Source organism: Thamnophis sirtalis, unplaced genomic scaffold, assembly GCF_051295495.1.
Source record: "Thamnophis sirtalis isolate CommonGarterSnake01/CBP01778 unplaced genomic scaffold, rThaSir2_p1.2 scaffold_5, whole genome shotgun sequence".
NCBI classification, from domain to species: Eukaryota; Metazoa; Chordata; class Lepidosauria; order Squamata; family Natricidae; genus Thamnophis; species Thamnophis sirtalis.
In genome coordinates, this window is record NW_028261385.1 from 10,337,015 (window position 1) to 10,362,370 (window position 25,356).

General features: G+C 44.9%; 1 protein-coding gene across 2 annotated transcripts in view; it reads left to right on the plus strand.

Annotated features, from left to right (window-relative positions):
* The window catches only part of KATNAL2 (katanin catalytic subunit A1 like 2), a 59,625-nt gene that overhangs the window by 18,974 nt on the left and 15,295 nt on the right, over positions 1-25,356 (plus strand). Inside the window, exons 5-12 of one of the 2 annotated variants that reach the window (XM_087715302.1) lie at positions 1,517-1,628; positions 3,952-4,047; positions 6,180-6,278; positions 9,273-9,350; positions 11,057-11,155; positions 12,964-13,027; positions 14,513-14,631; positions 20,390-20,481. In XM_087715302.1, coding sequence (XP_087571428.1) covers positions 1,517-1,628; positions 3,952-4,047; positions 6,180-6,278; positions 9,273-9,350; positions 11,057-11,155; positions 12,964-13,027; positions 14,513-14,631; positions 20,390-20,481 — 759 coding nt within the window. The remainder of the gene's footprint in view (positions 1-1,516; positions 1,629-3,951; positions 4,048-6,179; positions 6,279-9,272; positions 9,351-11,056; positions 11,156-12,963; positions 13,028-14,512; positions 14,632-20,389; positions 20,482-25,356) is intronic. The other variant, XM_087715304.1, reaches the window with a different exon arrangement.

Consider the following 25,356-nt stretch of genomic DNA (forward strand, 5'->3'; position numbering starts at 1 on the left):
CTCTGCTCAATCTCTCCAACTCCACCCCGATGAAAGGGATTGCAGGGTTGTTGAAAGAAAGAAAAATTGAAGGGAGGGGTCCCAAAAGTGCTTTTTTCAAGAGGCAACTGGACTTTCTGCTTTTTTTCTTTGGACATTTTGCTTCTCATCCAAGAAGCTTCTTCAGCTCTGACTGGATGGTGGGGAATGGAAGGATTTATATTCCTTACAGACAGCTGGTCCTTTGCATCCTTTTAGAAAGTTGTTTCATTTTCATTTCATTTAAGTTTATTTATAGGCCGCCCTTTTCCCTGAGGGGACTCAGGGCGGCTCACAACTTATATAGGAAGGGGAAACATACAGAGACATATAGGACAATACATAATTAAAAGAGTAAAGCAACATTCATTCAACATTCGGGCGGGGATGGATTATAATCTTTAACCCCAGGCCTGATGGGATAGCCAGGTCTTGAGGGCTGTGCGGAAGGTCTGAAGGGTGGTGAGGGTACGAATCTCCACGGGGAGATCGTTCCAAAGGGTCGGAGCTGCTACTGAAAAGGCTCTCCTCCGCGTAGTTGCCAGTCGACACTGACTGGCAGATGGAACTCGGAGGAGGCCCAATCTATGCGATCTAATGTTGAGTCCACTTGGAGGTTTGTGTCCACAGGGTTACTTTGAGTGGTGCAAATGGGTGTGCTCCCTTCTTGGAAGGACTGTGTTGTGGACTGGAGATAGATAATGTCGTATCCCTCCCACTCTGTTGAGAGAGGGTTGTTCAATTTGGACATAGATGGGGCCTCTTTGACTGCTCTTTCAAACCAGCGGTCCTCTCTGTCCAAAATGTGGATTTTGCCATCTTCCAAAGAGTGCCCTTTGTCTTTTAAATGCAGATGGACTGCTGAATCTAGTCCCGATGCGTTTGTTCTCTTATGTTGTGCCATGCTTTTATGAAGTGGTTGTTTTGTTTCTCCAATGTACAGATCTACACATGGCTCACTGCACTGTACTACCTGTACTGTATATCCTTTGGGACAAACATGATCTGGAGGACTGAGAATCTCCATAGACCAGGGGTGTCAAACTCAAGGCCCAGGGCTGGATCCAGCCCACCATGTGGTCAGATCTGGCCCGCGGGACCATCCTGGTAAATGTAAGGGGCTGGCCTGTGTCGTTTCGGCCCAGTCTATCCACATCGCTTCAGCCTAGTCTACCCAATGCGAAGAGGAAACATGCCAGCAGTTTGGGGAGTGGAGTCAAGCTGGCCACGCCCACCCAGTTGGCCATTCCCCCCCGCCCCCGAGGTCAACCACCGCCCTGGCGCGGCCCTCCATGAAGTTGAGTTTGACATCCCTGCCATAGAGATTTAAAGGGAGGGGATTTCATTGCCTTATTGTGGCAACCACTGGGACTTTAATTGACAGCACGCACACACACACACGCACACACACACGCACACACACCATCCATGACCCGGATCTTGAATCTTTCCCTCTTTAAGAAACGTGCTCAACTACAATCCGTTTTTTCCCATCTAGGGGCCCCAGCGGCACATGCCGGACTCTTCCCAAGATTGGCCAACATCAGGGGAGACCCCAGTCCAAAGTGTCACCCAGAAGAGTAGCAGAGCTCAAAGAAAACTCGAAGCAGGTAAAGCTCCATTTCGTTTCTCTGCTGCTTTCACTTGTCAGGAGCCAGCTGGGAAAGTCACAAACGGCCGTCGTTGGACGCCGCAACCGTCATAAATACATGCCAGGTGCCCGGATTTTGATCACGTGACTGTGGGGATGCTGTGACAGTCTTAAGTGCAAGAACTGGTTGCGAGTCACTTTTTTTCAGGGCCTTTATAACTAAATGAATGGTTGCAAGCAGAGGTGGGTTTGCTGGCGGTTCGGCCCGGTTCGGTAGAACCGGTAGTGGCCCGGAGCAGCTGATAGCAAACCGGTACGGTGGCTCTTTTGGCCCGCCTGCACTCTATACCTGTTTTTATGGCAAAAGGCAAATTGTGCATGCGCACAGTGTGCGCCACCTGCGCAAGTCCCGACAATCAGCTGGCAGTCGCAGGGGGGTGGGTGGATTGTGCACGCACGTGCAGCACGCGTCAGGCAGGCGAACGAACGGATCGTGCGCACGCGCGATCAGCGAAACGGTAGGGACAATAAGTACAACCCACCACTGATTGCAAGTCAGGACTACCTACGAAAGCGATATTTTAAAATTATTGAGTATGTTATTTATTTGTATTCCACGTTATTATTATTTATTATATACTTTATTCATTAAACATGAAACTCAGCCAACTGAACATTCAAAAATGCATTACAAATACCAGTGACTGGTGCTAATGGTTGATACGGATTGCTGCCAGTGTCCCACAATATACGATGTTCCGAGTAGCTCAGTTTTTTGCAGTTTCGCTGGTGTTATTGCAGGAAGCTGCAATTTGTGGAAGTCTTTTTTAAAATTCTTGGACATGGTGCCCCGATGACAATGGGTATCACTGTTATATGCTTCATCCATAATCGGCTAGTTTCGATGACCAGGTTGCGATATTTTACTATTTTTTCTAGTTCTTTTTCTTCGACTCTGGCATCTCCTGGAACAGCGATGGTTTATGGTTTATGGTTTAAGTTTATTTATATGCCGCCCTTTTCCCTGGGGGGACTCAGGGCGGCTTACAACTCAAGAGGGAGGGGGGAAACAGACGTTTAACATATAAAACAATACATCATTAAAACACAACATTCATACAATTCGGGTGGGTTACAGTCTTTAGCCCCAGGCCTGACGGGATAGCCAGATTTTAAGGGCTGTGCAGAAGGTCTGGAGGGTGGTGAGGGTACGAATCTCCACGGGGAGATCGTTCCATAGGGTCGGAGCTGCCACCGAGAAGGCTCTCCTCCGCGTGGTTGCCAGTCGACATTGACTGGCAGATGGAACTCGGAGGAGGCCTAATCGGTGGGATCTAATTGGTCGAGTGGAGGTGATTGGCAGTAGGCGGTCTCTCAAGTACCCAGATCCACTACCATGAAGGGCTTTGTGGGCGACAAGTAGCACCTTGAAGCGCACCCAGAGATCGACAGGTAGCCAGTGCAGCTCGCGGAGGATAGGTGTTATGTGGGTGAAACGAGGTGCACCCACAATCGCTCGCGTGGCCACATTCTGGACTAGCGATATCAATAAACCGTACCCTTTGGCCATCTACAACCGTGATATCTGGCATGTTGTGCTCCAAATGACGATCCGTCATTATTATTACACTTTATTCATTAAACATGAAACTCAGTCAACTGAACATTAAAAAAAAGCAGAACAGATACTACTGACTGGTGTTAATGGTTGATACGGGTTGCTATGAAATACCAGGACTTAAAAATCGAAATTCAACGACTATGGCACAAACCAGCAGTGGTAATTCCAGTGGTAATTGGCACACTGGGTGCTATTCCAAAAGCACTGGAATTACATTTAAAACACTTAAAAATTGACAAAATCACCATCAGTCAAATGCAAAAAGCCGCACTGCTTGGATCTGCACGCATATTACGAAAATACGTTACGACGTCCTAGGCCCCTGGGTGGGGCCCGACTAGTAACCAATGCCAAATCCGGCGAAACAACTGGCCGGTGTGATACAATTCTGTTGTTGCTAATAATAATAATAAAATAACTCAAGGTGGTGAATTTTTCCAATACACCTTCTCCTTCTTGTTTTCTCACAACAACAACCCTGTGAGGTGGAGTTGAGCTGGGAGAGAGTGACTGGCCCAAAGTCTCCCAGCTGACTTTCATGGCTAAGGCAGAACTAGAACTCCGAGCCACCTGGTGATCGGCCCAAAGTCACCTGGCCAGCTTTCATGGCTAAGATGGGACTTGAACTCATGGTCCCCCCACTTTGTAACCTGGTGCCTTAATCACTAGACCAAACTGGCTCTCACTAACTTCAAAATATATATATATTTTCCCCTTACAGGAGAACGAAGGTCCTTTAAGTCGGGTCGCATCGGAATTTGGTTTAAATGTATCTGCAATCCATAAAGGAGATGGAGAAGGACCTCATTCTAAAAGAGTTAGTCAAAATCCTACAAACATTAAGGCTCTTATGTAACGTTAAGGTGTCCAAGGGGAAAGACTTGCAGACATCTTGAGTGTTATTTAATATATAAATGGTCCACGACTTACAGACACAATTGAGTCCAAAATTTTATATTGCTAAGCAACAAATTTGTTAAGTGTGTTTTGCCCCTTTTTACTATTTTTCTTGCCGCCTTTATTAAGTGAATCACTGCAGTTGTTAAATTAGTAACACCGTTGTTAAGTGAATCTGGCTTCTCCGTTGACTTTGCTGGTCAGAAGTTTGCAAAAGGGGATCACATGACCCCAGGACACTCAACTGTCATAGATGTGAATCGGTTGCCAAGCATCCAAATATAAATCACATGATCATGGGGATGCTGCAACATTCATAAGTGTGAAAAATGGTCACAAGTCACTTTTTTCAGTGCTGTTGTAACTTCAAACGGTCACTAAATGAACTGTTGTAAGTCGAGGACTACTTGTATTCATAAACATACTTGAAGTTGCTATGGTTGAATAACTTTGGATGATCAACTCTGGCCTTTGGTATCAATAGTGGTTTCTTCTCTGGTTTAGCTTGATATATTTTGGTTCACTGCAGAATAGAGTATAGTATAGTATAGTATAGTATAGTATAGTATAGTATAGTATAGTATAGTATAGTATAGTATAGTATAGTATAGTATAGTATAGTATAGTATAGTAATAGTACAGTACAGTACAGTACAGGAATAGAATAGAATAGAATAGAATAGAATAGAATAGAATAGAATTCTTTATTGGCCAAGTGTGACTGAACAGACAAGGAATTTGTCTTTAGTGCATGAGCTCTCATTGTACATAAAAGCTATAAGGGATAAAACATGATCATAGTCATCATAAAAATACATTCTTCATAAATCATAAAATACAACACTTAGTGATAGTCATAGGATACTAAATAAGCAATGAACATAAATCATACTAGGAAACTAAATAAAACAATATAAATCGTAAAAGTCCAAGCAACAAAGCTATAGCCATTAGTAGAAAAGGAGATAAGTAATAGGAAAGATGAGAAGATTAATAGTAATAGTAATACAGTCTTACTAAATAGATTGACAGTGTTGTGGGAATTAGCTGTTTAGCCGAGTGATGGCATGGGGGGGGGGCGTGGGGTAGAACTGTCCTTGTGTCTGGTGATTCTGGTGTGCAGTGCCCTATAGGGTCATTTTGAGGGTAGGAGTTGAAACAATTTACGTCCAGGATGCGAGAGGGGTCTGCAGATATTTTCACAGCCCTCTTTTCGACTCGTGCAGTATGTCAGCTCTGAAGCTGGCCTGCTGATCAAGGCCATTTGGGAGGCTTCAGTGCTGCCAAAAATGGTGCTGAGAGGTAGGGAGGGGGAAATAGAGATAGCGGGGTTTTGTAGCCAAAACAAAATAGTTTTCTCCTTGAACCAAGGACATTCCCCACAGGTGGCTGAAGAAGGGAAGAGTGAAGTTCCCAAGCAACCGGACAGCACCTTGATTGAACCATGTGACTGATTGTTTGAGAAAGGGACAAATTTTTACTTTTAATTAGGTGAAAACCGCACCAGTCTGTGCCAATATGATATATCCAATCAAACTGTTCTGTGAGGAATCGACCTGCCTTGGTGTTCTGTGTGCTACAGGTGTATTATTTAAAACCCTGACACAGTATACAGGTCAGTGGTGGGTTGCTGCCGGTCCTGAGCTGTATGGCTGTACCGGTAGTGGTCTAGAGCAGTGGAGAGCATACCGATACACTCGTTTGGCCTGCCCGCCCGCCCGCCTGCGCTCTATAGCTGTATTTATGCCAACAGGTACATTGCACATGCGCACACAGCTGCGGAACCTGCACGCACCCCGACAAGCAGCTGGATGTCGCAGGGGCGGTGGATTGCGCATGCACGCATAGCGCACGTCGAGCGTGTGTACAGCGCACGTCAGGTGCACATCACTAGCGACGATAACAGCAACCCACTACTGATACAAGTCCTCAACGGAAGGCAGATTGGTAGCAATTGTTTTTTCTGCAGTTCTAATTATCCGTCGAAGTCTGCATCTGTCAGGTATTGCAAGAGTCCAAGCTGAGCGAATGGTGTTTGTGCTTCTCCTGCAGGGCCAAATCATTGACTTCCGTGGGCTGATTCAGGATGCTATCAAAGGGGCGTCCAGTGAAATTTCCTTACACAGCTTTAACTGCAATCCAGATCCTTCGGTGAGTGTCCTTTTCCCCCTAACCAATAGTTGGCAAAAGTTATTACCGTGTATAAGACACTCCGGAGTATAAGACGCAGCTTAGTTTTTGGGGAGGAAAATAAGAAGGAAAAAAATTCTGCCTCCGCTTGCCAGCATCCATGGTATTCAGCTGACACACGCTAACAAGGTCAGCCAATGAATAGGCATAGCAACTAAGTCAGCCAATGAGGGCTATTTGGACTTTGAAATTTGCCGTGTGAGTAGCAAGGAGACAGGAAGGAGCCTGGCTTAGCCGAGAACTGAAAGTGAAACTGCTTGTGCTTTGCTTGTATTTACTGCTACCTTGGAAAACCTGCTTGTGGTAATGTATATTGGTTCCACCACAAATGTGCGCACAACAAAAGCGCGCCTGACTAAACCGCGGTGTCTAAAGCGCGGTGACAAAACCGTGCGATGAATGAGCAACTAATTAGCCCCAAAGCGCGCCGACAGAAGCGCGCCGACAGAAGCGCGCTGTAACGTAACCTTCAACCTAACCCTCAACCTAACCCTAAACCTAACCCTAAACCTATCCCTAAACCTAACCCTAAACCTAACTGTAAATCTTACCTTAAATGAAATCGCGCTTCTGTCGGTGCGCTGTTGTCGGCGCGCTTTTGAAATCGCGGTTTTAGCGCCACGGTGTTGTCGGCGCGCTTATGACGTTCACGCTTTTGACGGGTCACGTTGTATATTATGATTATTTTGAATCCTGCTGAATCAGTTACTGTGCTTTCTGAATGTGATTGCTGCTGCAAACTCTGACCAGCCAGGTCAGCTTCAGCACTTATTGCAGCCTGATTCAGCACAGCTGATTGGCAGGTGGATCGGACTGCCAGAATACCCTCAATCAGCTTTTCCAGGCTGCAGGGATTGCCACAGACCATTGCTGCCTCCATGCTTCATGTTTTTGGCCTCTGGTGGGGGTGAGGGGTGGGGCTACATTTGGTGTATAAGACACACCCAAATTTTCACCCTCTTTTGCGGGGGGGGGGGGGTTGGAAGGTGCGTCTTATACTCTGAAAACTAGGGTAGTTCTTTGAAAACAATTATTTTAATTAGAAATAAAATTGTGCATGTGTGAGAATGTCTTCCAGCATATAAAACCAGAATACACTATTTTGTGTCTTGCTCACACTTAAATAATTTCCCCAAATTAATTAGAATGGCCAAATAATTTTTGCTTTGCCAAAGAGAAAATGCACTGTTTAGGAGAAAAGGGTCAGCCTTAACTGGATCCAGATGTTCCTCAAAATACTTGCATCTCCATTTCTATGGGTAGTCCTCACCTTGTGACCAAAACTGAGCCCAAAATTTATGTTGCCAAAGTGAGAAATTTCTTAAATGAGTTTTGCTCCATTTTTTTTAACTTTTCTTGCGAGCGTTGTTAAGTGAATCGCTGCAGTTGCTAAGTTAGTAACCCGGTTGTTAAGTGAATCTGGTTTCCCTGTTGACTTTGCTTGTCAGAAAGGTCCCAAAAGAGGATCACGTGAGCCCGGGACACTGCGACCATCATAAATAGGAGTCGTTTGCCAACCACAAACAGATTAATATAATGACTTTCACTGGTGCCAATGTAGTGTGTAATATGTATATGCCCTGATATAAAATCATACGCCAGATCAATATACATATTACACAGAATATGACGTGCATATGACTAGTTTTTTTCCTAACTACTTGTATTATTCTTTATATCATTCAGTCTTGTATTCTGTACTGTGTTTCCCCGAAAATAAGACAGGGTCTTATTTTCTTTTGACCCCCAAAATAAGCACTTGGCCTTATTTTCAGGGAAGTCTTATTATTGTTGAGATGTAGGAGGCGGTGAGCGTGGTCACCTCATCGCTACTGCTGTGTTGCAATATTTTCGGGGAAGGGCTTATTTTAGCGCATGCACTCAAAAGCCCGATTGGGCTTATTATCCAGGCAGGTCTTATTTTCAGGAAACAGGGCAGGGGTGGCTTGCCGCCGGCATTACCGCCGGTTCAGTCTGCGCGCATGCACATTTGCACATAAATGGGTCTGTGCATGCGCAGAATGTTAAAAAAGGGGGGGAAATACATTTCTGCAAAAAATATTTTTGGTTTTGCATGCGCAGAACCAAAAACCAATATGGTGCCACCGTAGGAGAACCAGTTCAGGGGAGTGGCAGGCCCGTGGCACGGCGAAAGCGCGTACCTGACGTCATCAGCAGCGCGACAAATACGACCGCGGAGAAAAAAGGGCGCTTTAAAAAGCGCTTTTAAAGCAAGCCTATTCACGCAAAGGTAAGGGTTAGGTTTAGGGTTAGGGTTAGGTTAAGGGTTAGGGTTAGGTTTAGGGTTATGTGAAGCGTTAGAGTTAGGTTTAGGGTTAGGTTAAGGGTTAGCGTTAGGTTAAGGGTTAGGTTTAGGGTTAGGTTAAGGGTTAGGTTTAGGGTTAGGTTTGGGGGGGGGGTTAGGTTTAGATTTACGTGTTATTTTTAACTTTACCGCTCACAGCGTGCTGTTTTCGTCGCACTGTGATGACGTCACGTACGCGCTTTCGTCGAGCGCGCTTTAGTCTACCGCGGTTTTGTGGTGGAACCTGGCAGGCCTTGCTCGCTGCCAGTTCCAGCGACCAAGGCCGCCAAACCAATACCAGTTCAGACGAACTGGTCTGAACCGGTAGGAACCCACCACTGAAACAAGGTATGAACTGCACTAGTAGAGGCTAACCAGTTTCGTTGTATACATGATGTACAATGACAATAAAGTCTTTGAACTTTGAATTTTGATCACGTGACCATGGGGATGTCGCAAGTCATAAGTGTGAAAAACGTTCATATGTCACTGTTTTCTGTGCCATTGTAACTTTGAACAGTCATTAAATGAACTTGCAAGTTGGGGACTCCCATATAGGTCTTTAGGGTAGGAGAATGGAAGCCAATAATGGACAGAGCAGAAGTCAACCCATATTTTCTGCAACTGGTGCCTATTTTCCTTTTCTCTAGGAACGACTATTAAAACCTTTGGGCGCCTTACTTGGGATGACAGCTGAAATGAGGGAGCTTGCAACAGTTGTCAGCAAGGTGAGTTTTCCTTCTCAAACCCAAGGATGGTTGTTGAACTCCAGCCTCATTCAATGAGGGAACTAATCCTACTGTTCATCTTGATATTGAAAGTCAAGCAGAAGACGCAGGAGGAACATTAATAGATTAATGTTCATTACATTGATACATAATAGAGGGGTCAGCAACCTGCGGCTCTGAAGCAGCATGTGGCTCTTTCATCCTTCTGCTGCGGTTCCCTGTCGCCGGTCGGCTCCACAATGGATAGGACTTTCAGTTAGGACAGGTAGAGGAAAAAGAACACCATGCTATTATTCTTTATTCCACTCTTCTATTCTATTTCATTCCATTCCATTCTTTATTCCATTCTATTCTTTATTCCAATATTCTATTCTATTCCATTCCATTCCATTCTTTATTCCATTCTATTCTTTATTCCAATATTCTATTCTATTCCATTCCATTCCATTCCATTCTTTATTCCATTCTATTCTTTATTCCAATATTCTATTCTATTTCATTCCATTCCATTCTTTATTCCATTCTATTCTTTATTCCATTCTATTCTTTATTCCAATATTCTATTCTATTCTTTATTCCATTCTATTCTTTATTCCACTATTCTATTCCATTCCATTCCATTCTTTATTCCATTCTATTCTTTATTCCAATATTCTATTTCATTTCATTCCATTCCATTCTTTATTCCATTCTATTTTTTATTCCAATATTCTATTCTGTTCTGTTCTATTCCATTCCATTCTTTATTCCATTCTATTCTTTATTCCAATATTCTATTCTTTATTCCAATATTCTATTCTTTATTCCTTTCTATTTTTTATTCCACTATTCTATTCTACTCCATTCCATTCCATTCTTTATTCCATTTTATTCTTTATTCCAATATTCAATCCTATTCCATTCTATTCCGTTACATTACATTCTTTTATTCCATTCTATTCTTTATTCCAATATTCTATTTTTTATTCCAATATTCTATTCTATTCTATTCTTTATTCCATTCTATTCTTTATTCCACTATTCTATTCTATTCCATTCCATTCTTTATTCCATTCTATTCTTTATTCCAATATTCTATTCTATTCCATTCCATTCTATTCTTTATTCCAATATTCTATTCTTTATTCCAATATTCTATTCTTTATTCCAATATTCTATTCTATTCTTTATTCCAATATTCTATTCTTTATTCCAATAGTCTATTCTATTCTTTATTCCATTCTATTCTTTATTCCAATATTCTATTCTATTCTTTATTCCATTCTATTCTTTATTCCAATATTCTATTATATTCTATTCTTTATTCCATTCTATTCTTTATTCCAATATTCTATTCTATTCTTTATTCCATTCTGTTCTGTCTTAAAGTTGCTGAGGTTGGACAAACCCCTGAATTAAAGGAAGGATGAGCCAGCCAGAACTTCCAGCTCGTTGCTGAGCGACAGCTCTTGCAGTCCCAACCAAGCCCGACTAATGGAGAGAGATGCCGAAAGTCACCGTTCAGCCACAGCCGACTCTTCCCTTCTGCTCCCCCAAAATGGCATCCGCATGATCACCTGTTCTTTGTTGTGTTGCTTCTCCCCCCCCCCCCCTCCACACACACTTGATTTCACAGCACGGCCGAGCTAATTTTGCTACATGTTTATTATGCTTGCACAAGAAGATGGGGAGGCCTGTTTTTAAGAAGATCAAACCTTGTCTTGCAGGATATCTATCTCGACAGCCCCAACGTGAAGTGGAATTGCATCATCGGGCTTGACGCAGCCAAGCGGTTGGTCAAGGAAGCTGTCGTGTATCCCATCAGGGTAAGGAGTGGCTGAACCACCTTTTCAAAAGTCACACAAATGGCCTCTGTTCCCATGACTGAGATACACAGGTAGTCCCCGACTTACAGCAATTCATTTAGGGACCGTTTGAAGTTACAACCACACTGGAAAAAAAACAGACTGAGGACCGTTTTCTCACACTTAACGTTGTAGCTTTCCCATGGTCGTGTGAGTTACATACGAATGCTTGACAGCTGACTCACGTTTACGACAATTGAAGTGATCCCCTTTTGTGACCTTCTGACCAAGCAAAGTCAGTGGGGAAGCCAGATTCACTTTACAACTGGGTTACAAACGTAACAGCTGCACCGATTCACTTAACAAAGTTGGCAAGAAAAGTCGTAAAATGGAGCAAAACCTGCTTAAGAAATTTCTCAACAACATAAAATCCAACAGCATAAATTCTGGGCTCAATTGTGATTGTCTGCCACAATTGGACCCAAAATTTGGGTCCACCTGTGGTCGTACCTCAAGGGCCACCTGTCCTTTACATGCAACCACAGTTGAGCCCAAAAATTTACATTGCTAAAAAGGCAGTTGTTAAGTGAGTCATGCCTGATTTTACAACCTTTCTCGCCATGATTGTTATGCGAATTGCTGCAGTTGTTAAGTGAATCACATGGTCATTAAGCAAATCTGGCTTCCCCCCAATTGACCTTGCTCGCAGGAATCCATCTGGGAAGGTTGCAAGTGATGATCACACGACCCTGGCACACCGTCATAGTCATAAAAACATGCCAGTTTGCCAAACCCTTGAATTTTGATCGTGTGACTGCACAGATGATGCAATGGTTTTAAGTGCGAGGAGCATTCGTAAGTCACTTTTTTCAGTGCCGTTGTAACTTTGAACAATAGTTGTAAGTTGGGCATTATCTGTAATCTTTTTTTTTCATTCTTTCCAAGCTACCATTGCTGATTTTGTAAATGCTACTTAAATTGGGGAACAGGAAGCAATTTGGAAGGAAGGAAAATTAACTTGGCGACTGGTTTGAGGGTCGTTTTGTCTCGTGGTGAAGGCATCACGCTAGAAAGTGGGAGACAGTGAGTTCTAGTCCTAAAGGTGGGCTAAAAATCAAATCAATAAATAAAATCTAACAATGAGCTTGATGTCCCCAAAGGGAGGGGGACATTAAATGAATAAAAGTGAAAAATACAGAATCAGCCACTCTGATTTCCTATGTTTTCCCTATAGCAATGTTCTGATTAAAAATAAATGCTGGTTGAGTTGCTAAAGCAGGGGTGTCAAACTCAAATTTCATTGAGGGCTGCATCAGGATTGTGTTTTACCGGGGGGGGGGGGGGGGGCTTGGCCAGCTTGGCCACTCGTGTCAGGTGTTCTGTGCGCTCTGCCACGAAAACTGGATCCCGGCTCCGTTTTCGGCTGCGACAGCCTCCTGCAACCCTCTGCCAGTGAAAATGGAGCTCTGCGCTCTGTTTTCAACTAGGATGTCATCCTGCAACCCTTTGCGAGTGAAAATGGAGTTCTGAGCTCCATTTTTGGTTGGGACAGCCTCCATTTTCACTGGCAGAGGGTTGCAGGAGGCCGTCCCAGCCAAAAACAGAACCCACAACCCCGTTTTCACTGACAGACGCAGCAGGGGCCAATCCATCGTTCTTTCCAGGATGGCCCCGCGTGCCGGATCTAAGCACCCTGCAGGCCGGATCCATCCCCCAAGCCTTGAGATTGACACCCCTGTGCTAGAGTGACCTGCCAGATGTGCTTCGTGCTCCAAACAGCCCGTTTGTTTAGGGATGGCTTTTTTCATTTTTTTTTCATTTCTCCACAGTACCCACAGTTGTTTACAGGCATTCTTTCTCCTTGGAAAGGACTTCTGCTATATGGGCCTCCAGGTATGATATGTGACTCTTTTTCATTCTGAATGCCAACAATCTCCTTAATGAATGAGACCTTGACTTACAACAGTTCATTTAGAGACCGCTCGAAGTTACAACGGCACTGAAAACAGTGCCTTAAATGAACCCTTTCCACACTCATGACCATTACAGGATACCCATCGGGGGTCAAGTCGTTCCACTGATTAATTGTTCTGTCAGGAAATTTCTCCTTAGTTCTAGGTTGCTCCTCTCCTTGATTATTTCCACCCATTGCTTCTTGTCCTGCCCTCAGGTGCCTTGGAGAATAGCTTGATCCCTTTTTCTTTGTGGCAGCCCCTAAGATATTGGAACACCCCTAGTCCTTCTTGTCTAGAAAAGTATGTGTACAGTATGTTCTGACCTAGGCTTCCCAAGATCATGAAGCCGACTCCTCGTCCCGATAAAACCTCTTTTATTTAGTTTAACGTGAATTCCTCTCCAGTAAAGTCCCGGCCAACAGTCTTTCAAGAGATTTCACAACTACAGACCTTTGTCAGGCTTGGAGAACTGCCAGGCCGATATCTTCCAAACGCCACTCTGTAGCAGACAATACTTGTATTGTATTGTATTGTATTTATTAAGTTTGTATGCCGCCCTATTCCCGAGGGACTCAGGGCGGCTCACAATAAAAAGGGAGGGGATACAAAAAATAAAATAAAACAACAGTTTAAAATTCTACAACAGCCATAACCTCAAATGGGGCTGGATGGTTCAACAGCCCCAGGCCTGCCGGAACAGCCAGGTCTTAACTGCTTTGCGGAAGGCCAGAAGGGTAGTAAGGGTCCGGATCTCCACGGGGAGATCGTTCCAGAGGGCTGGAGCAGCCACAGAGAAGGCCCTCCCCCGAGGAGTTGCCAGCCGACATTGGCCGGCAGATGGAATTCGGAGGAGGCCTAGTCTGTGGGATCTAATAGGTCTTTGGGAGGTGACTGGCAGGAGGCGGTCTCTCAAGTACCCAGGTCCGATACCATGTAGGGCTTTAAAAGTCAGGAACAGATCTTCACTCTAATGAATTGAACTAATTGTCTCTTGCAAACTCCCCTCCCCTTTCGCTCCCCTTTTATTTCCTCTGGGAGGGGCCATTCACCGTCCACCTGTGGCTTTACTCCCAAGTCTACCCTTGTTGCTTAACTGTTCTCTTCTGGCAGCTCTGAGCATGCGCACACTGGGAACAGGCTCCAGCTGTTCTTCTGCCTCACTGATGTCTGACTCTGAAGGCAGCTGATAACTGTCAGATGGCTCAGGCCCCCTTTCTGCCTCCAACACAGAGCTCTCATCAGAGCCTTCCTCAGACTCCAGGACTGGCCCAGGTTCCTCCCCAACCTCCTCCCTGTCCGAATCTGCTGCCAGCTCTGTTGGCTGCTAGCAGGCCACAATATTGTAGACATACCCAATTCCTTCAACTATTCTTCATACGTTTGATGACTGGAGAGTAAACACTGCCTTTCTTTGAACTTGTAGGTACTGGGAAAACTTTGCTGGCTAAAGCTGTGGCCACCGAATGCAACACAACATTCTTCAACATCTCCGCATCCACCATTGTCAGCAAATGGAGAGGCGATTCAGAAAAGCTTGTCAGAGTAAAAAACCCTTTTGTTTTCTTTATGCAAAGAATTGAAGAGAGAATTAGCTAAGATATGCCCTAATGCCGTAATGGCGGACCCATCGCACGTGTGCCACAGGTAGCACACGGTGCCCTCTCTGCTGGCATGCAAACTGTCGCCCCAGCTCAGCTCCAGCACGCGTGCCTCCCATCAGCCAGCTGGTTTTCAGGTCTCTGCCACGCATGTGCGGGGGGCAGGGCACATGCAGGAGACATGCACACATGCGTGGGGGGTTGGGGGGGGTCACACGTGCATGCACAGGGGATAGGGAACGCAGGGGGTGCATGGCACCCCCCCTGCACCCCACCTTTTGTACCAGAAGTCTGCAGGGATGCCTGCTAGACCCAAAATGTGGCATAGACATGTGTGGGGGCGAGGAGAGCATGGTGGGTTGGCATGCGCATGCGCAGGGGGCAGGGCAAAGGGCTCATGCACACATTGCATTATGGGTGTGGGCACACGCATGCGCGCTTTTGCCATGCAACAACAAACAGGTTAGCCATCAGTGCCCTAATGCAAGCTATGGGTAAAATAATAATCCATATCCCAATACTTTCTAGAGCAGTGTTTCTTCACCTGAGCGTGGACTTCAATTCCCAGAATTCCCTCAGCCAGCATGTTTGCTAGGGGATTCTATGAGTTCAAGTCCAAAATTATCCAAGAAAATCACCCAGGGTTAAAAATTATGGAGTGGACCTAATATTGATTCAGAGAGATTTTTAAACGGGCTGTAAAAACCCAGATATTCCACTAGAGAGCAGCAGAGTTAATTTTCTCCCTTTCTTTGCTACCCTCTGGTGGTCATAACAATTTCTGCATTCGATTTCAAAGGCCTGACTCTATGTCTTACTGTAACTTTTTCATAATACAGGTAGTTCTCCACTTATGACCCTTTGTTTAATGACAAATGGTTGTAACTCAAGTTCAAAGTTACAAAGGCACTGAAAAAAGCGACTTACGACCGGTTTTCACATTTACGACCGTTGCAGCATCCCCATGGTCACGTGATCAAATTTTGGACCCTTACAACTGGGTCCGAATCATGATTCGGTTGCAGCGTCCCGGGGTCACATGACTTATTACCATTTTTTCCCACACTTACGACCATTGCAGCATTCCCGTGGTCGCATGATCAAAATTAAGATGCTTGGCAATTTGACTCACATTTATGATGGTTGCAGTGTCCTGGGGTCATGGGATCGATCTCCTTTTGTGACATTCTGACCCGCAAAGTCAGTGAGGAACCCAGAATCACTGAACAACGGTGTTGCTAACTTAACAGCTGCAGTGATTCACTTAACAACTGCAGCAAGAATGATCATAAAATGGGTCAAAACTCACTGAACAAATGTCTCGCTTAGCAACGGAAATTTGGGGCTCGGGAAAAAAAAGGGTATGAAAATGAAGAAAAGGGAATAGGAAAGAGCAAACGTAAAATTGTAAAAGCGTTTGCGGGAATACCATCCCGAAAATACACCAGTTCAGAGCTGAAAAGAGATAACCACAACAACAGAAAAGGAAAGGAGAGTAGGAAAGGAGAGGAAAGGGAAGAGAAGGAAGAAAAAGGAAAGGAGAGGAAGGAGGGAAGGGATAGAAAGAGAAGGAGAGAGGTTAGGAGAGGGAAGAGGAACAGAGGAGTAGGGGAGAGGCAAGGAAAGGAAAGGCGAAAGGAAGAAAGTAGAGAAGGGAGGGAGGGTGAAAAGAAAAGAAAAAAAAGAAAAAAATAGGTGTAAGGGATGGTAAACAAAACAATCCAGAATGTATATTTTCACCTTTTATATGGAAAAACAAATATGTAACAGTGATAAAGATAAATAAGAACACTATGTGAATGTATACCTGCAACTACCGTATTTTTCAGAGTATAAGACACACCTTTTTCTCTCAAAAAAGAAGGTAAAAATCTAGGTGCGTCTTATACATTGAATACAGCATTTTTTTGCCTCCCAAAACCCTGTCCCCTTTCCAAAAAGGGCATGCATAGCCCTTAGGAGACTTATAGGGTGCTCTTGGGGGCTGGGAAGGGCAGAAATGAGCAAAAAACGGGCTGGTTTTTGCTCAATTCCCCCCCCCCCCAGCCCCCAGAAGTACTCTATAAGTCTCCTAAAGGCTATACATGGCCTTTTTGGTTTGTTTTTGGGGGGTCCACCCCCCAAGAGCACTCTACAAGCTTCCTAAAGGCAATTCATGCCCTTTTTGGGGGGGGGGGAAACCTGGGCCGTTTTAGTGAAAAACAGGGCTTTTTTGGGAGGATTGCAGAGTGCAAAAACTTTTTTAATATGCTTCTTCAAAATCTTGGTGCGTCTTATACTCCAAAAAATACGGTATATATAAGAGAATTATTATTTTTTTAAAAAAGAAATTTGGGGCTCAATTGTGGTCGTAAGTTGAGGACTAGCTGTACATGCACAAGGACTAGCAAAATTATTTTTGCCGAACCAAAGATTTAACATGTCATTTGCACCAGAACTCTGGCTTGTCTGAAGATACTTAAATACATTTTACTTAGGTACATTTCACACATGCTTCTCTCTACAAATAGAGAGGTGTGTGTGTGTGTAAAATATACCTAACTATTTAGCTCACCCAACATTTAATTCTCTTTGCATTCATTTTTGCTTATGAAAGTGTATTTAAAAATCCATAAATGCAGCTGTAAAGGGACCTTTTAGTCTCAAGCGGTTATAGGAGGATTTTGTTCAACTTCTGTTTCTGGAATCATTCTCCTCTCTTATTATTCCCTTCGTATTTGAGTAGGATTTAGGTGAAAAGATTTAAACTATAAAGACAGGATTATTTCTCTCTCTTCGCTCTTCCTCTCCTCTTTTGTGATCCGTGGAGATTTAAGAATAATTTTCTACGTCCATATCAAGGCAGCATTTCTAACATGTTCCTCATCTATTCTCATAATGAGGTGGCTTACAATATTTTACTATGATAAGGTAAAGGTTCCCCTCACACATACATTCTAGTTCCTGACTCTAGGGGGCGGTGCTCATCTCTGTTTCAAAGCCGAAGAGCCAGTGCTGTCCGAAGACGTCTCCGTGGTCATGTGGCTGGCATGACTAGATGCCAAAGGAACACGGGACACTGTTACCTTCCCACCAAAGGTGGTCCCTATTTTTCTATTTGCATTTTCACATGCTTTTGAACTGCTGGGACAAGTAATGGGAGCTCACTCCGTTATGTGGCACTAGGGATTCGAACTGCCGAACTGCTGACCTTTCTGATCGACAAGCTCAGCATCTTAGCCACTGAGCCACCATGTCCCCTTTTACTACAATAGCCACTGCATTTTCCTGATCTCATGGCAGAAGGCAAAATACATACAGGTGGGTCCTCACCTCACCTAATGACCAAAATCGAGCCAAAAATCTCTGTTTCTAAGCGAGACAGCTGTCAAGTGAGTTTTGCCCAAGTTTTACAACTTTTATCACCACGATTATTAAGTGAATCCCCACAGTTGTTAGTCACCCGTTTGTTCGGTGAATCTGGCTTCCCCATTGACTTTGTTTCTCAGAAGGTCGCAAAAGGGGATCACACGACCCTGGGATGCGGCAGCAGTCATAAATATGAGTCAAATTGCCACGCGTCTGAATTTTGATCATGTGACCACGGGGATGTTGCGGTAGTCATCAGTGTGAAAAATGATCATAAGTCATGCTTTTCAGTGCTGTTGTAACTTTGAACGGTCACTAAACGAAGGGTTGTAAGTTGAGGATGACCTGAGCAGAGGTGGGTTGCTCCCGGTTCGGACGGGTTCGGGAGAACCCCGTAGTGGTAATTGGGCGTAGGTCGCCGAAGCAGTAGTGATGACTGGCCGGCCACGCCCCTGAACTGGCTCGCAGCGACGCTCGCCCTGCCTAGTTTTCACCACGTGCATCCACACGACTGCCCCCTAGTGCCTACAGACAGGTAAGCAGCATGGGCTGTTTAGGGAGCCCCAAGGCTTCGCAACCACGGCCTCCTAAGTGGGATCGAGCCTCCCCGCCTCCTCGATGCACGGAGGCAGGAGGCAGTAGTTTCGTTTACTGCCTTCGAGCTCCATGGGGTGGTGGCGATGGTGAGCAGCCAAGCGAGCATGCCAGGATCTGTCGGCTGTCTCTAATCTGCAGTTAACTCGTGAGCAAGTTTAGTCATGAGCATGGTACTCGACAGCCTGCAGATTGCTGGCTTGCTCGCTCGGCCGCTGCTCCCCTCCCCCTGGAGCTCACAGGCAGCGAACAAAATCACGCACATCAGCTCTCCTGCGTTCAGCTAGGCTCGGTTCAGGTTGCTGCCTTCTTTGGCCTTTAAAAAAATATGTTTACAGTATATTTTATTTCCCACCTCCAATCTGAAATGTAAATTTGCCAAGCCATGCCCACAGAATAAGCCACGCCCACAGAATCGGTAGTAAAAAAATATTTGAAACCCACCCCGTACCCGAGGTACATTTTTTAAAAATATTCATTCGTTTTGCAGTATTGAATTGATACCTAGTTTACCTGTCTCTAACGGAAGCTTATAGTGCAGTTGTGGGTTATGACTGGTAAGCCCCAGTATGTGCGTACCAGTGCCTGCTGGGAGTACCAGATACCGTTCCGGTACGGTGCTTCAGAGGGCCCACCCACCCGCCCGTGCTCCTTACCAGTATTTGAAGATTTCGGGGCTTCTGCGCAGGGGCAGGGAGCTTATGGCACCTGCGCGACACTCTGCTGAACAGCTGGACCATCGCAGAAGCATCATGGAGCGTTGCGGGCTGTACAGGTTGCAACAGGATCTGGAACCCACCACAGTTCTACTGATAGCCACTGAGCCAAGGTGGCGCAGTGGTTAAATGCAGCACTGCAGGCTACTGCTAGATCAGCAGGTCAGCGGTTCAAATCTCACCGGCTCAGGGTTGACTCAGCCTTCCATCCTTCCGAGGTGGGTAAAATGAGGACCCAGATTGTTGGGGGCAATATGCTGACTCTTTGTAAACCGCTTAGAGAGGCCTGAAAGGCCTATGAAGCGGTATATAAGTCTACTGCTATTGCTATTGATAGTTATCCCTCAGATCACCTGGTCCCAAGCCATGACGGGCTTTAAAGGTGACAACCGGCACCTTGAATTGCACCCAGAAGCAAATCGGCAACCAATGCAGCTCCCAGAGGAGAGGCGATATATGTGCACACTGAAATCTGCACAAAACCATGCGGGCTGCTGCATTTTGCACCAACTGCACCTTCTGGATTCTCTTTTTTTTTTTTTCAAATATACTTTTTTATTTTCCATTTTCACAACATACAATCACATGTATACTATTACATAGCCAGTATCCTATTGTATTAAGTAGTAATTACATCAGTTCCTCTTGTCATCAACGCCCAGAAAGATAAAAACCCATTATTAGCTCTTCTGCTCTCCATACACCTCTTTCTTCTACCTCTCTCCTACCTCCTTTCTTCCCTCCACCATCCTTTCCTACTCTACTCCCCCTTCCTTTCTCCTTCTCCTCTCTCTACATTCCACTCCTCCTTATCCTCCTCATCTTCCCCCCTTACCCTCTCTCCTATCCCTCTCTTCCCATCTTTCTTCTCTCCTCTGTTTCCCACTCTTCCTCTCATTGGTGTATTTCCGCTTCCGGATTCTCTTGAAGGCAGCCCCATGCAGAGCGCGCTCTTCCCAGATTCCTGCTGTTAGAGAATGATCCCAGAGAGACCATTTCTCCCACCTGATATTTCTTCCTTGGGTCCTGTCTCCGTCTCCACAGGTATTATTTGAACTTGCCCGCTATCATGCGCCTTCCACCATCTTCCTGGACGAGCTGGAGTCGGTCATGAGTCAGCGAGGCACGGTTCCAGGGTAACAATTCTCTTTTTTAAATATATATATATATTGTTTATACAAACATAATATCTTTGCAACACATTATACTTCTTTTACATATCCATTGTGTTTCCTTTGTACATGTAAATCTTATATACCTATAACTATATCTATGTGTATGTACATGTGGATATACATATATGTTGTGGCCCAGCAGGAGCCGTTGGAGCTGCTGATAGACTCCGATAGAGAGGGACCCTATGAGTCGGCTCTGGAAGATGTGGAGGACCCTGGGCAGGGTTCAGGGACCAGAGAGGCTGGTTGGCCACCAGGAGGCACCTGAGGCATGGAGCAGCGGTGAAAGTCAAAGGGAGTTTGTCCCTGATGTCAGGCACTGGAGCAGTGGGGAGGAGCAAAGGGAGTTGGTCCCGGACTCCAGGCAGAGAAGGGCGGGGAAGCGCAGGCAGCAATTACGGAGACATAAATGATAATCTGGCTCAGGTGGTCGTGATTTGGCTCCTCCCAAGAGCGTGACCCGTCAAAACCGCGCTCGACTAAGCCGTGCCCCATTAAACCGCGTCGCTGACATCATCAACAGGGCGACAACAGCCAGCGCAGAGAAAGAAGGGCGCTTTAAATAGCCCTTTGAAAGCAAGCCGATTCAACTTAAGGTAAGGGTTAGGTTTAGGGTTAGGTTTAGGGTTTGGTTTAGGGTTAGATTTAGGGTTAGGGTTAGGTTTAGGGTTAGGTTAAGTGTTAGGGTTAGGTTAAGAGTTAGGATTAGGTTTAGGGTTAGGATTAGGTTTAGGGTTAGGGTTAGGTTTGGGGTTAGGTTAAGGGTTAGGTTTAGGGTTAGGTTTAGGGTTAGGTTTAGGATTAGGTTTAGGGGGGTTAGGTTTAGGTTTAGGGGTTAATTTTAGGTTTAGCGTTTACAGCGTGCTTCTGTCTCCGTGCTGTTGTTGTCCTGTTGATGACGTCAGCTACGCGGTTTTGTCGAACACGGTTTAGTCGAACGCGGTTTTGTGGTGGAACCCCCAAGAGAGTATATAAGAAGAGACTTTGGGAGGAGACCTTTTGCAGGACACAACCATTATACTAAGCTGGAGAAGCTCTTGTGTGTATCTCTTATCTGTGGGAGTCTGGGTTGCTGCCAAAGTCTTTGTGAGTAATTACTGTGAATAAAGTGTGGCTAACAATAAGCTTGTGTCGGCGTTACTCACCGGACGGAGGGGGGTCAGAACACATATACATAAACATATACATGTACATGTACATATACATATACATATTCATATACATACATTCACATACTTCAATACACATACATACATATACATATTTTGTTTCATATATCTTTTCTATCAGTTCCATATATAACAACCTTTACATACATTTAAGTCATCTTATGTCTCTTATTTCCTACTATTTTTGTCTACAGTCTATTTTGTATTTCCACCTCTTATTCCTTCTCCAGTTTCGTATTTGTTTTGTAGTTTCTTGATCTTTCTTCTTCTCTTCATTGCTTTCCTACTTTTTCCCCTCCTTCCTCTAGCCCAGGGATGGCCAACCTTTTTTGGATCGCGTGCCGAAAGCAGGGGGGGAGCGCAGGGGGGTCATGTGCGGGCATGCCACACCCATAATGCTATGTGCACGACCAGCGCTCCCCCCCCCATTTTTGGCATGCTTTTTTCGCCCTCCCCAGGCTCCAGAGGCTTTATAAGACCCTGGGGAGGGCGAAAACAGCCTCCCCGCGAAAAACTGGCCCTACGGGCAAACCGGAAGTTCGGGAACAGACTTCCGGTTTGTTCGTAGGGCTGGTTTTTCATGCTCCGGAGGCTTCGGGGAAACTCCTGAAGCCTCCGGAAGGCGAAAAATAGCCACAAAAGAAGGCCAAAGTCAGCTGGCCAAGGTGCACATGCGCTGGCTAGCTGACAGGGCAAGCCTTGCGTGCCCTGACAAATGGCTCCACGTGCCATCTGTGGCACGTGTGCCATAGGTTTGCCATCACGGCTCTAGCCAATTATACCATACGGGTAACAATTCTCAAGCAGTCTAGGTTTTGTTGTTCTTGTTTTTTATGTGGGGTGTGTGTGTGTGTGTGTGTGTGTCAATCTTCTTAATGGATTTTAAAAAATATTTCAAAAAGAAATATAAGTAGTCCTCGACTTGCAAGACTCCACCTAGTGACCGTTGCAAGTTACAGTGGCAGTGGAGAAAAAGTGACTTAGGGCCATTTTAATTGTAATTGTAATTTAATAAATTTATATGCCGCCCAATCCCGTAGGACTCCGGGCGGCTTACAAAAACAAGATTAAAAATAAAGAGTTAAAAGAGCCAAGGTGGCGCAGTGGTTAAATGCAGCACTGCAGGCTACTGCTAGATCAGCAGTTCAGCGGTTCAAATCTCACCGGCTCAGGGTTGACTCAGCCTTCCATCCTTCCGAGGTGGGTAAAATGAGGACCCGGATTGTTGGGGGCAATAGGCTGACTCTCTGTAAACCGCTTAGAGAGGGCTGAAAGGCCTATGAAGCGGTATATAAGTCTACTGCTATTGCTATTAAAAAAAATAGAAAAAGAGAAGCAAATTTAAAAGCAAAGCACCATACACTCAATCTAAGTGGGGCTGGACCTCGTTCATGAAGTCAACAGCCCCAGGCCTGCCGGAATAACCAGGTTTTAGTGGCTTTAGTGGCTTTTCGGAAGGCCGAGAGAGTGGGAAGGGTCCGGATCTCTACGGGTAGATCGTTCCACATTTTTCACACTTAATGACCGTTACAGCATCCCTGTGGTCATGTGATCAAAATTTGGAGGCTTGGCAACTGGTTCGGATTTGTGTCGATTGCAGTGCCCTGTGGTCACGTGATCCCACTTTGTGGCCCTCTGTCAAACAAATTCAGCGGGGGAGCCAGATTCATTGCGCAACTGTGTTACCAACTTAACAACTGCAGGGATTTCACTTAACAATTTGGCAAGGATGATCATAAAACGGGGTGTCCTGCTTAGCAACAGAAACTTGGGGCTCTCTTGTGGTCGTAGGTTGAGGACTACCTGGGTATAAACCTTTTGACCAGAATATTTGTTGTTGTTAGTTGCGAAGTTGTGTCCCACCCATTGCCACCCCATGGACAACGTTCCTCCAGGACTGCAAGGAGATCAAACCGATCAGTCCTTTCGCTCAGCCTTCCTTATGGTACAACCTTCACAGCCATCCATTGCAACTGGGAAAACTGTAGCCTTGACTAGGCGCACTTTTGAATCTCACAACAGGTTTAATAGAAAAAAAAATAATTCTTAGATATGTAATATCTAAAATACTTTGGATTTTCCACACTTGTTTATGATGTCATATTTGAATATGTTTTTCCTCATTTACAAAAATATTCAAAATAAACAGTTTCAGATTAATTACTCAATTCTTTTTCTGGATCATTAGCATAATTTTATGTTTTATAGTTTTAACATTATCATAAAGATGCAAAGGAAAATCCATAATATGTGTCTACCCAACATATTGATGGTAGGTGGAAATGTAACTCCGTTTTGATTAATACACTCTTATTTGTTTTTGCATCGATGTGGCCTTCTTTACTTTGCAATATCAGAATACTATACCCTACTATACAGGCGAAACTCGAAAAACTAGAATATTGTGCAAAAGTTCATCCATTTCAGCAATGCAACCCAAAAGGCGAAACTAAAATATGAGATAGACTCATCACATGCAAAGCAAGACAGCTTAAGCCGCGATCAGTCACAACTGTGATGACTATGGCCCACAGCCCATGAAAACCCCAAATCCACAACCTCAGAAAATCAGTTGGCAGGGGGATATCTCTGCTTTTTAGTATGCGGTCTAGATCTGCCATATCTTTCCTCCCCAGGAGCAAGCGCCTTTTAATTTCTTGGCTGCAGTCCTCATCTGCGGTGATCTTGGAGCCCAGGAAAATAAAATCTGTCACTACCTCCATTTCTTCCCCTGTTTGCCAGGAATTGAGGGCTGGATGCCATGATCTTAGTTTTCTTAATGTTGAGTTTCAAACCAACTTTTGCACTCTATTTCTTCACCCGCCTTAAGAGGCTCTTTAGTTCCTCTTCACTTTCTGCCGCTAGAGTGGTATCATCTGCATATCTGAGGTTGTTATTTCCCCCTGGCAATCTTAATTCCAACTTTTGATTCATCTAGCCCCGCCTTTCCCAAGATGTGCTCTGCACATGTGTTAAATGCGCAGGGTGACAGTATACAGCCTTGCCGGACTCCTTTCCCAATTTTGAACCAATCAGGGGTTCCAGTTCTCACTGTTGCTTCTTGACCCGCGTATAAGTTTCTCAAGAGACAAATAAGATGGTCTGGTTCTCCCATCAGAATATTTGTAGCTCGGGGTTAAAATGAGGGATCTTTGGTGCTTCCTAAGCTTGGTTGTTTTCTTGCAGGTGTCTCATTACCAAACTAGGTAGCATCATCCGTGCACGGCTGGCTGAATAATTCTGGGAGTTGAAGTCCGATCATTTGCAAAGGGGCCATAGATGCCCACTTCTGCTCTTGATGTTATTTTACCTGTTTTATCTCAGCAGGGCTAGAAAGAAATTTGTAATTGCATCAAGTGGATACTATGACGCCCTTTTCTGGCAGAATCTCTGTTTCTCCAAGCCAACCAGTTTAGGCCTAGGAGCAGAAGTCCTTCGCAGCATGGACGCCAAGGATCCCGTTTGCAGGTTTAGTTTCTGCCCCAGTTTCTAAGAGGGGGCGTGGAGGCTTCGGGACGTCTGAAATAAAACTTCCCAGACGCTTCTCCAGCCCTCGAGGTCTTGTTGGTCAAGTGTCCGGCGGCTGAATGTGGCAAAGAAGACCTCCGCAAGGCTGGGTCAGCCAAGGTGGTTTCGCTTCCCGAACTCATCAATGGATTTGCAGAGT